The sequence below is a fragment of the Nannospalax galili genome, unplaced genomic scaffold (assembly GCF_000622305.1).
Source record: "Nannospalax galili isolate Female #2095 unplaced genomic scaffold, S.galili_v1.0 scaffold1087, whole genome shotgun sequence".
Lineage (NCBI taxonomy): Eukaryota > Metazoa > Chordata > Mammalia > Rodentia > Spalacidae > Nannospalax > Nannospalax galili.
In genome coordinates this window covers 270,550-282,810 of record NW_008356845.1, presented here as the reverse complement: position 1 = coordinate 282,810, position 12,261 = coordinate 270,550, and the positions used below count along the sequence as shown (strand labels likewise).

The following is a 12,261-nucleotide window of genomic DNA, read 5'->3' as shown; positions in this document are numbered from 1 at the left end:
GTTAGTGCAGACCGCATGCCTTGCATGGCTGCTGCACACGCACCTCCCGGGCCACCTGCCCCTCAGCTTTGGTGTTGACGCTGGCTCCCCACGCTGCCACGACACAACGTGAATAGGAACTCTTCTTCCAGGGCTTCGCCTTTAAGTCGATGCCCACCAAAGTTCTGAAAACAATTCAACTCCACTTCTCCAGATGCCATTGCACCGGGAAACAAGACACCTCATTGGGTCTCTGAGTTCCCAGCATTTTTTTTTTTTTTCCTGACAGCAGCGCTTATCCCGGGACACACCGCCTCGGTGTCCATCTGTCGACGCCGCAGCGCTTGCTCGCTCCCGTGGCCGGGGACGCGGGCCACCCGGAGCCCCACGGTGCTCCGGCCGCTCCGAACATGGCTGCTCTAGCCGCGGTCGTCTCGATGGTCTCCGAGCGGCCGCCGGCCTCACAAGGTCGGCTAGCCAGGGGGCGCTCTGGCCGGCGTCGTCTCGATGTTCTCCGCGCGGCCGCGGGCCTCGCGCGGCCTGGTCGCCAGGGGGCGCGCTGGTCGGCGCCGCCGACTCTGAGTGCGCGGTCCGACCGCGTCCGCCATATTGGATGCCGCAGCTACAGCGGCCAGCGCTTCCTCCTGTGTCTTCGCCGTGCACTGCAGTTTCTCGTAGCCCGGGCGGCAGGGAGGTGACACACGAATCCGTACGAGGAGAGGAAGGGGAAGACGGGGGTGGAGAGTGTAGGGACGCGGGCCTGAGTGAGGAGCCGCGGCCGAGCGGGGCGGAGAAGGCGCCGCGCCAGCCCCTCCCCCGCCGCCGACCCGCCCCGGCGGCCTCCGTCCCCGCACGGCGCTCCGCCCGCCCAGCGGCCATGCCGGGGCCTGGCTGGCGCTGAGGGAGCGTCGCCCGCCCGCCCTGTACTCCCGCGGCCTCCTCGCCTACCCGCCTCCGTCCGCGGCCCGCTCTTCCCCCGTCGCCGTCCCAGGGCTCCGCGCAGACAACATGGAGGCCGTGAAGACCTTCAACAGCGAGGTGGGTACCGCGCGCGGCCTCCCGCCAGTCCCGGCTCGGAGCTCGCGCGCCCAGGGCGCGGGTCGCTGGCTTCCCCGGCTCGTGCGACGCGGCCTGGCCGCCGTGGGGGAAGGGAACGGCCCGTGCCCCTCCCGGGGCCGGGGGAGGGCGGAGGGAGGGCCGGCCGCTACCGCCTCGTGAGCAGCGCGGCCCGCGGCCAGGCCTCTCCTTCTGGCTCCCCGGGTGGGTTCCGCCGAGGCCTGGCCCGCCCACCCGCGTCCCGGGCCTTGCGGGGTCTGAGCTGTCGCAGGACATAACGCTGCAGAGCCTCCTGGGTGCAAAGCAAGCGGACACGCGCGTGGGGGCCTGGTGCGGAAAGGACCCACGGGGTGCTGATCCGTGGTCACGTTACACGTAGTGTTTGTTATTGAGATTCTGTTGACTAGGTAACTTGCCAGCCAGGGACTTAGCTAATTGGATGGTTGATAGGGAGACAACATTATTCTGCGATTTTTCTCTTCTCTCCTTTTTTTTTTTTTTCCTATTTCTACTCCCCCTCCCCCCATTCATCTATCACGGAGAAAGACACAAATGATTGGGAGGGATTGGGCACCCTGGGAGGGAAGAAGCTGTTGGGAAAATCGTTTCCCACGGCCCCATTCACGAGTCAAGTCTAAACGATATTTTTTTCAAAAAGCAGGTGTCCGGTTTTTACTGTTAGCAGAATTTATTGACCCAATTGGAGAATAGGTTTCGAAAAAAATATATTCAGTTTTTTAAAAAGTTTAATTTCACTAGAGCTTAACGCAGACATAAAATACAGCAAGTACATACCCGTGCAACCAGCACATACCATCCTTGTCTTGTACCCCTTTGAGAAATATTTAAATGTGTTAACTAATTTAGCCTCGTTCTCATAAACTTTTGATTTGGAAGTGCAAATGCTCTATTCAGTAATGTGACTGTTAATGTTTTAAGTATATGAGTATATGAGGGTTTTTTATTTTTATTTTTTTGTCTTTTTGAGACAAGGTCTCCCCTTAGCCCCAGCTGTCCTGAACTCACTATGTAGACCAGGCTGGACTTGAACTCACAGAGAACCGCCTGCCTCTGCCTCCTGAGTGCTGGGATTAAAGGCCTGCACCACCACGCCTGGCTAAGTATATGAGTTCTTAAAAACAGTAGATTTATGGATATCCACATAGGATAGTGCTTTTAAATGCCCTTTTATACTTACTTACTTACTTACTTACTTACTTTATTTATTTATTTATTTATTTATTTATTTATGCCAGCATTTGGGAAACCCAGCAGAGGTTAAAAGTTAGGTAACATTCATGCCACTTGAACTCTGCATATTACATTAAGTAGTGGTGACACATAACATCCTTTTTTGTGAAGGACTTTCTTTTTTAGTACTAGAGGTTATTTTATGTTGTAAAGGAGCTTCTTGATGTTGAGCAGAGTACATTTGGAAGTCTGTAAATTTATAACATAGTTTGGACAGATAACCCTTTTGTAAAATTTGGTTCTTCCACCCAATACTCTGTAGTATTTAGAATATGGAATAAAAAGTATTTAGTGATACTATAATTATATTTATTGTTAATACTTCTATCCCTATATATAGGGAAATGGCTATGTTGCCTTTTTATTTGCTACATACAGCACGACAGCACTAATATCTAAGTTCTTTAACTCTTTTCTATTATTTCCAAAGCAGTTACTGGATTTAACCCCCTTCCTTTATGATGCATGTCCATCTTTGTTTAGCTGATCCCCTAATGGCCTCCTCCTAACCCCTCAGGAGGTTTTATAGGTGAGCCCTAGAGTGGTGGTGTAAACAAGTAAGTGTTCAATCCCTGTGGCCACAGTAGAACTCCATGGAAAAGGAATGTTGGTGGCCAACTTTGCATTTTCATTCTGACCCAGGGGTCTGGTGCTTATACACCTAGCTGGGGGATGTGCTTTGTCTTTTTTAATTTAGTCTTTACAGGAGCAAATTGCTGATAATTCTGTTTGAGAGTGTGCCCCCCCTCCCAATTTCAAACAATTTCTTTTTAACTTTTGAACTTAATATGCTGTAATTTCATCATGTTTTAAAGTGGGGTTACTTCAGAACTATAGGATGGAGTCAGAGTTGAGGCAGGGAAATACATTTGGGAGAGATTCTGAACCTTCCCTCCTTGTACTAGGAATTGAACCTAGGGCCTTTGGCATGAAGAACTCAGCCACTGAGTTACAGTGCCCCAGCCCTCTATCTTGAGCTGAGTTCTCTGTTGCCTAAGCTGGCAGCATTTGAGCCCACTCTGTAGTCCAGACAGGTCCTGTATTTTGTGATCATCCTGCCTCAGCTTCTCAGGTAGTAGAATTAAAGGTTTTGCACCAGACCTGGCTTTGCATATTTTTGTTTAAACTCAAAATGCATAGCCTTGTTAATTTGGAAAAAAAATTGATTATAGCATCCTGGGTATGTGGCTGATATAGTAAATGTTTTGTTACTGCAAATAAGCACATACTGGGAAGCAGTTCCATAATCACTGTTCTATTAAATTGTGTGTTGAGAAGTACAAAAGTGAAAAAAGGAATCTGAATTACAGGATTAGGAGAAAGTCATGTTTTCAAGGCATCAAAATTTAGCTCTGATAATAGTATTGTTGAGACAGGGTCTTGCTATATAGCTTCAGCCACCTGAGTGCTGGGAGTACAGGTGTATGCCACCACACTTGGCTAGCTCTAAGAATTACCATTAACACTTGTCAGCAAGATATTTTTGAACCTTAGAATGTTTAGACTACAAAAGCTGGATGTGGCACACACCTGTAATTCCAGCACCTAGGTGGCTGGGACAGGAGGATTGGTGTGAGTTTGAGGCTAGCCTGGGCTACATGCTATATTCTAGACCAGACTGACCTGCTATATTGTACAACCATGTCTCAAACAAAAACAAAACAAACATGCTTAAAATATGAAATTCTGTAACCAGGTGTGGCGGCGCACGCCTATTATCCCAGCACTCTGGAGGCAGAGGCAGGCGGATCTCTGTGAGTTCAAGGCCAGCCTGGTCTACATAGTGAGTTCCAGGACAACTGGGACTACAGGGAGACCCTGTCTTAAAAAGACCAAAAAAAAAAGAAAAGAAAAGAAATGCTTAGCTTTTATGGCTTGCTGATTCTCAGGTTTTCTAAGACTGAACTACCCCATTTGAATTTTCTACTTTAACAGAGAACATTAGCTAGAAAATAACATGCCAGAAAATTTAAAGCTAAGAGTACATTTTTTTAATCTGCAAAATGTGAATGGATTTCAGTCCGAGTCATTTATCAGCCCCTTTCCCATCATCATTTCTTTAAGGATTTCTCTGTCCTCTACCACTGTGCTAAAAATTACTATGTCAGAAGATCTTCTAGAAGATCTTCTGTTCAGGAATTTTGTGGTCAGTTCCACGTCATTGAGTTGAATGAAGGAGTTAATCCCATGGCCATTATTGTCGATGCTGATGTGAAAAGCTGTTCATATTTTAGAAGACTCCCTAAGAGTCAAAGCTTGACTGAGCAATTAAAGGTATAACTAATCATTACACGTTGTTGTAGCTGCTGCTCCAAGATGGTAGGATTTGCTTATTAAAATGACTTGAAGTTCTCACCTATTGAAGAGTCTCACTTGGGAAAGCTTCGATATGTGGACTATATTAAAACTGCTTGACTGTTGCGGGTCAGCATTTCTGTTGTGAGCTGCCATCCCTTGCTGTGCACTTAAAGACTGCTACCACCACAAGGAGACTATTCCAGTAGGTCCTTCTTTACCTCTACCTTGCCTCAGGTCTTGTTTTTATAAAGGGAAAGAAGGAGAATGGCTATGCATGACATTTTCCTTTAGAAAATTTCAACTAAATTGAAGAGGGAGTTTTAAAACATAAGTCTTAAGGTAACCCATAATGGCCATGGGATTAACTCCTTCATTCAACTCAATGACGTGGAACTGACCACAAAATTCCTGAACAGAAGATCTTCTAGAAGATCTTCTGTTCAGGAATTTTGTGGTCAGTTCCACGTCATTGAGTTGAATGAAGGAGTTAATCCCATGGCCATTATTGTCGATGCTGATGTGAAAAGCTGTTCATATTTTAGAAGACTCCCTAAGAGTCAAAGCTTGACTGAGCAATTAAAGGTATAACTAATCATTACACGTTGTTGTAGCTGCTGCTCCAAGATGGTAGGATTTGCTTATTAAAATGACTTGAAGTTCTCACCTATTGAAGAGTCTCACTTGGGAAAGCTTCGATATGTGGACTATATTAAAACTGCTTGACTGTTGCGGGTCAGCATTTCTGTTGTGAGCTGCCATCCCTTGCTGTGCACTTAAAGACTGCTACCACCACAAGGAGACTATTCCAGTAGGTCCTTCTTTACCTCTACCTTGCCTCAGGTCTTGTTTTTATAAAGGGAAAGAAGGAGAATGGCTATGCATGACATTTTCCTTTAGAAAATTTCAACTAAATTGAAGAGGGAGTTTTAAAACATAAGTCTTAAGGTAACCCATGAATGTGAGTGAGGAATAGCATGAGTGTTCTAAGCATGAGTGGTCATGCTTAGACAAAGTAGCTGGAGGAGGCTTTTACTTGTGTGTGGATTCTTTTGATATGTAAGAACTTTAAAAAATAGAGCTGCAGTGTGTTTTTCACATATCAGAATTTAGCAATAGATCTTTAACATAGTGAAGGTTCCAGTCAGTGATCAGTTTCCTATGCTTCTTCCCATTGGTCTCTTGATGCTCTAGTAGACTGAGTTAGGAAGATGTAGGACTGAAGATGTAGGTTTGAGATGTTGCCAGAAAATTTGTTGCTATTTAACTTTTGGATTTACCTTGGTTCATAGATTCCGAAAGGATTTATTTATCATCTTAAAAAAAAAAATCAACTGGGTAGGGGCTGGGGGGCTTAGATGGAAGAGGGGGTCTAAATTTGATTAAGAACTATTGTACAAAATGCACAAAAACTCAATAAAAAGTATTAAAGAAAAAAATTAACTGATTTAATTTTGAGATAAAGTCTTGGTAGATAGTCTTGGTTTGCCTGGAACTCCCTGTATAGACTAGGCTAGCCTAGAATCTGCAGCAATTGTTTCCCTATTTTTAAAAGAAAGATCATAGGCCTGTGCCACCACACATCACCCTGTTTATCATCTTTAACGTACCTAAATCCCTGGTGGTTTCTTGTTTTGGGGATCCTTCCATTGATCAAAATAGCTTATTCTTGAAATGTTCTGGATACAAACTTTCCAGATACACTCTGACTGACTTCTAGTATATTTGCTTGTTCTACAAACTGAAATCCCATTTCCATTTTACTTCTTTTCTAGTTTTGCATTCAGAATGAACATTTGTATAACTATGTGACTTTCTATAATTTTCCCATGACTATCTAGTAGTAACTGGTTGGCTGAGAAAAGTGGAAAGGTTTAGTTTGTATATTTTTCCTTTGTCTGTGGTTCAGGAGAAAAGTTTATGTGAAGCATCTGAAAAACATTGACTTTGATTTTTTTTTTTCTTTTTTTTTCATTTACCAAGGATCTGAGCCTTCTTTTATTTTTATTTTGTAGTAGAAGTTCCGGTTATTTGTATCAGACTGTATTTTTCTTTCCACTTTGTTGAAAATTCTTTAAAACTGGAGCATGCTTAGTGTTTTAAAGTAAGGAAACCTTTACCAGCACCACGTCCTCCTGCCCTGTGGTTTAGTTTGGGTCAGCGTTTCTCAACCTTGCACTATTGTAATTGGGGCGGGAAGGGGTTTTCTTGTCATCGTAGGGTGTTTAGCAGCATCTTTACTTTCATACACTGGGTAGTACGCAGTGCCCTCCCCATCGTCTGCAGCAACCCAAACTGACTTTAGACTTTTATCAAATATACCTTGGGGAAGGGGTCACATCATCTTGGTTGAGACTCACTGATACAGGCTCCATTAAATAGTCTTAAAACACTCTGACTTTCCCTTGTACTGATTACTATAATTCTAGGTACTTGGTCTTTATGCCCAGGTTACAAACACACTGAGAACAGTGACCATGTGTCCTCGTTGCTTCATATCCTTGGTACACAGCACAGTATTTTATTTTGGAACATAATATACAGCCCAAATAAAAATTTCTTGAGAAAATGAGTGATGATAATATACTGGGTAACCGATTGGGTAGCTAACATTTCTGGACATGTGGCTTTAAAATACATGAGTGATTTTTTATTTTATTTTTTTATTTTGGTTCTGTTACCAGGAAGATTCTTTGACTAACTGAATACAAAGCCACTTTTTTGAGGTCCTAGTATGCCTAAGCATTATTTTAAAGGTAATTTTTTAGGATATCGTAGAAATACAGATTAGGTGGAAATTTCTCTGAGAACTGTTAATCTGTTTTAAATTTTTACTAAACTGGATGGGGAGGAGCGGTGAGGACATCTTCATTGAAGATTCCAGTTAGGATAAAACACTCCTGAGTTTTATGTTGACGAGTAATCATGTTCAAGTCTGTTTTTGATGTAATGTTTTAAAATGATTTAGTAGTACAAATAAGTTTTTTTTTCCGCATGCACCTTAAAAAATGTAGCATTCAAGAATAATTAAGATTGATAGAGTTTTGAAACAGTATGATTTGAGTGTGTATAGTATCAGCAGTTTAAGACTGAAATCTACTTCATATATCATTCAACCACTGTATTCTAGACTAGCACTAAGTTTGTTATAGTAATTTTGTTCCCACTCTGGTAAACAGTCATTGTATGATCATTTGCTTATAGAAAGGAAAACTCATTTAGAATTAATGGTTATGTTGTCCCTTATATATGCAATTTCAGATCTCTCTCTGGCCTGTATTGATGTTAATGGACAATTTCTAACTTAGAACAGTCTGAGAGAATTTAGTCTACCTTGACCTTGAACACAGGCTGAGTGAGCTCCTAAACACTTATGCAAGCTCATTTTATCCTGTTTTGTCTTCTCAATGTTTTTCTCTACTCCTCTCTCTCAGGATTGTGCCTCTACTCCTGCTTGTACAGACTGCTGTTCCAGCAGCATGGACACAAGAAGCATAGTAAGATGACTGTACCCATCTAAGGCAGGCCTCTGGGAAATGGCAGGCGTACCTGGGTAGTGAAGTTATGTTGCTTGTATGGGTAGTGCTTGGGAAGCAGATGGAATTTGCCGTTTATGACATGTTTGTAATCTTAGAGAGAGCGTGTAGGAAATGAAATTGAATTTCTTCATGAGAAATTTTGGAATTTCTTCAATAAGTGGGGAAGGGAAAGTTACTGGGCTTAATAGTGAGCATATGTCATATTTATGCTTCCATAAATTTACTTGAATTCTGTTCCACACAGTTTTACTGTATTTTTGATAACTGAGCTCCTATAGACCTCATAATTTAATGATTGGAAATAAATTAACAATTGAGGTGGAGAAACAAAAACTAAGTCAAATTTTAGATATTCTTAATTGTAGAGGGACAAATTGTGGTAAAAAAGATGTTTCAGTTAAAATGAGTAAATGCTTCTAAGAGAAATGCTTCTAAGCCTCTGATTGCTTATGAATTCTGTCTCAGTTTTGATGGTAAACAATGACATTTGCTCTTTGCGATTTAGGCTTTATGCACTTCATCTTTATAATTCTGTGTTATAAGAACTGAGAAGCTGTATTTAAAAGCAGGGAAGGGTTTATAAATGTACCTACTGTAGGTCAAGAAATAAACTTTGACATTATCTTTTTATTTAGAGTGAAGAATAGATTATGCTCCCTAAAGATAGTTACGACTGTTAAGCTAATGTGTACCAAGTGTGTTTTAAAAATTATTTTGCAACTTAAATAGGTTGATTTGAAAGGCTTGGATTTCATTCTTTGATGCCTTTTTTTCATTTAATTCTTAGTGAATACTTATTGTATGCTGGGTACTTTTCTTCTGGGTATAATGTTAAACCACACAAGCAAAATCCCTCCCCTCAGAGCCAATGTTCTTGTGATCCCCCTTGCCACCTCAGTTTTGTCTAGTGGACTTGCTGCAGAGCTGGAGAGTTGGGGTAGGCGCACTGCTTCCAGTCCTGCTTCCTTGCTGAGGCCTACATGGGTTTTGTGCTTTTCTGCAGACCCAGTTCAGCCTGGTCTAGCCTCAGCATTTGCCTCTCAGAGCCGTGTTGCTCTGCTCTTCTCTGCTCAAAGTAGACCTCGCAGGTAGATGTTCTGTTTTTCCAGTAATGGGAAAACATGACAGGTGCTGTTATTTTACCTGAGAATTTCTGTCCGTTTTTTTTTGTTTTGTTTTTTGTTTTTTGTTTTTTTGTTTATTTAAAAACCTTCATTTGAGTCAAATGTGATGGCACTTGTCTTTAATCGCAGCACGTACCCTGGAGGCAGAGGCAGGCTAATATCTTTGAGTATGAGGCTAGCCTGGTCTACATATCAAATTCCAGGCCAGCCAATGCTGGTCTCATAAGACCCTATTCCCACCACCCCCCATTAAATCTCTTAGAACACAGCTATTTATTTTATACGACTTTAGGGATATTTTGTTTTGTCAGTGGAATTATAATTTCTCCACATATAACTTTTAAGTGGTGACAAAAGCTTTAATCTTTTTGGAAAATACTTATTTTTAATGTCTATGAGTATATTGCCTGCATGGGTAAGTGCACCCGTGTCATGCAGTGCCCATGGAAGTCAGAAGAGGATATCAGAGTCCCTGGAACTGGAGTTGTAGGCAGTTGTTAGCCACCATGTGGGTGCTAGGAATTGAACTCGGTCCTCTGCAAGAGCACTTCACGCCACTGAGCCATTTCTCCAGCCCCTAAAGCTTTACTCTTTAGAAAAATAATTGCATTTTTATTTAAAAAAGTTTTCCTTGATCTAAGTGTCTAAAAAAATTGATATCTCTCTTAACACCCTCTGAATTTGGTGGTTCCTCAAGTCTCCTTCCTGTGGTTATACACTTCAGTGTGCACACTTGGAAACTAATGTAGTGATTTCAGTATAGTGGTACTGTCATAGTATATCAAAGGTTGCCCAAAACTTGATTAATGGCTTTTTAAATTTAGTAATGTTTATTGATGCCATAAAGTCTTAAGGAAAAAAGCTTAGTGTTTCAATTGGTAAAGTAGTATTCATGTAAAAATCCTCTGTCACAAATTTTATTTGGTGCTGGGGATTTGACTTAGCGCCTTGATGAACATAGTGTCATTGAGCAGCTCTGCCAGCCCCAGAGTAGGTTTCCCCCTTAATCCTTTCTCCTTTCACATGAATCTTGAATTCAAGTAAAATTTTGGTGGATCAAAACATCCATCAAAATGTCTCTGTAGCAGCTGTTTCCTTTGATGGAAAATAATCTAGTTTATGTTTTAAAATATTTCTATAAAAGTGACTTATAATAGTCTTCTCTAGATGCCCTAGATCCCTAGAGGGGATTCTAGGAAAATACTTCCGCCTTTGTAAATACCCATGTTCTTAGATGCTTAAGTCTTAGATTAGAGGACATGTGTTTCCATATATTCTGTACACACGTAAAGGACACGTGTTTCCACATATTCTGGACACATGTCCCCGTACACCTTACATCATCTCTAGGTACAGTGACAGCTACAATGTAGGCACTGTGAATATTCGTTGTATCATACTGTTTAGGGAAAAAGACAGTGTGTGTTCAGTATACTTTTTTTCCTGAATATTTTTGGTTTGTGCTTGGTTGAGGAATTCACAGTTGTGGAAGCCACAGATACTGAGGACCATTTGTGTTTATTGTTATATAGCTTTCCTTTTCCCACATAACTATCCTCATGTTAGGAGAACCTGGACTAAAAGGTTGGATGGGTGCTATCCCATTCTGTGAACGGGAAACTGAGATGAACTGTTGTGATTTTACCAAAGAAATACAGTTTGTAAGTTTTTTTTTAGTTAAAAAAATTATTTTTATTTTATGTGTATGAATGTATTGTCTGCATGTATGTAAGTGCACCTGTGTTGTACAGTGCCTGTAGATGACAGAAGAGAGTGTTGGATCCTGTGGAACTGGGGTTGCAGATGGTTGTTAACCACTATGTTGGTGCTGGGCTTTGAACCCGGGTCTTCTGGAAGAACAGCCAGTGTTCTTAACCTCTGAGCCATCTCTCCAGTCCCCAGTTTGTGGGTATTAAAATAGGACCTGAGGGCTTGCCTTGGTTCTCAGCCCATGCCTGGTACCAATTTTCCTGCCCTTCTTTGCAGAGGAGAACCATCATTCGATGTTTTAATGACTCTTCACTAATCCAAATATAATCTTCATTCTTTTCCTAATTGAAACTTTACATATATAGAAAGTTGCAGGAAAGATAAACTAGTTTTTTTTTTTGTAAGCTTCATCCAGATTTTTCATGTTAACCATATTTGCTTTCTCCTGTCTGCGTACACATGAACGCATACAACCTTATTTCCTGAATATGTTGAGAGTAAATTCCAATACATAGTGTTAGCTACCTCTTCATAGCTGTGTATTTTTTTTTTTTTTTTAAAGAAAGCGTATTTTGCTGGGTGTGGTGGCACATCCCAGCACTCAGGAGGCAGAGGTAGGCGAATCTTTGAGTTCAAGGCCAGCCTGGTCTACATAGTAAGGTCCAGGCCAGCTGGGACCACAGGGAGACCCTGTCTCAAAAGACCCTCCCCCGCCCCCCGAAAAAGTGTGGTTTGTTTAATCATAGTACTGTTACCAATTGGGAGGTTAACATTGATATAATTATATTGTTTGAAGATCTTTTTCAAATTTCACTAATTGTACCAATAATCTTTGTTAATGGAATAAATCCTACGTCACACCCTAAAGTTAGTTATGTCTTTTGATCTGACACAGTTACTCTTCTGTGACTGTGAGATGGTATTTGATTATAATAGCACAGTTTTTAGAATTCTCTAGAGTATTGATTTTTCTGCTGCCTCCTACGATTAGGTTCAAAGTTGTGCATTTTTAACAGGACTACACCAGGAGTAACATTACTTTCTCCGTGAGCCATGTCAGGACACATGTATCAGTAGGAATGTTAGCTCTCACCTACCAGGTTTCTTGACTTTTCTCTCCCTTTGTACCATGTCTCGTATTGGAGAGATGTTTTATTAAATATAAAAAAAAATCAGCAAAACTTTGCTCTTGTGGTTTATACATTTTTGCCTGAATCAGTTGGTACTAATATAGTTGCCAAATGGTGATTTTTCTACATTTGCTACTTACCTGTTACTTGGCCTTTGCAAGAGCTTTCTCTTCTCTT

At 41.6% G+C, this 12,261-nt stretch overlaps 1 protein-coding gene across 6 annotated transcripts in view; it reads left to right on the top strand.

The window, feature by feature from the left end:
* Positions 1-585: 585 nt before the first annotated feature.
* The window catches only part of Scaf8 (SR-related CTD associated factor 8), a 230,736-nt gene continuing 219,060 nt past the window's right edge, over positions 586-12,261 (top strand). For 3 of the 6 annotated variants that reach the window (XM_017794780.2, XM_029556993.1, XM_008854721.3), the window contains exons 1-2: positions 694-1,017; positions 8,016-8,078. In XM_017794780.2, coding sequence (XP_017650269.1) covers positions 988-1,017; positions 8,016-8,078 — 93 coding nt within the window. In that variant the 5' untranslated portion in view covers positions 694-987. Of the gene's footprint in view, positions 1,018-8,015; positions 8,079-12,261 lie in introns of all 6 variants that reach the window. The other 3 variants (XR_003847254.1, XM_029556992.1, XM_008854723.1) reach the window with 2 other exon arrangements.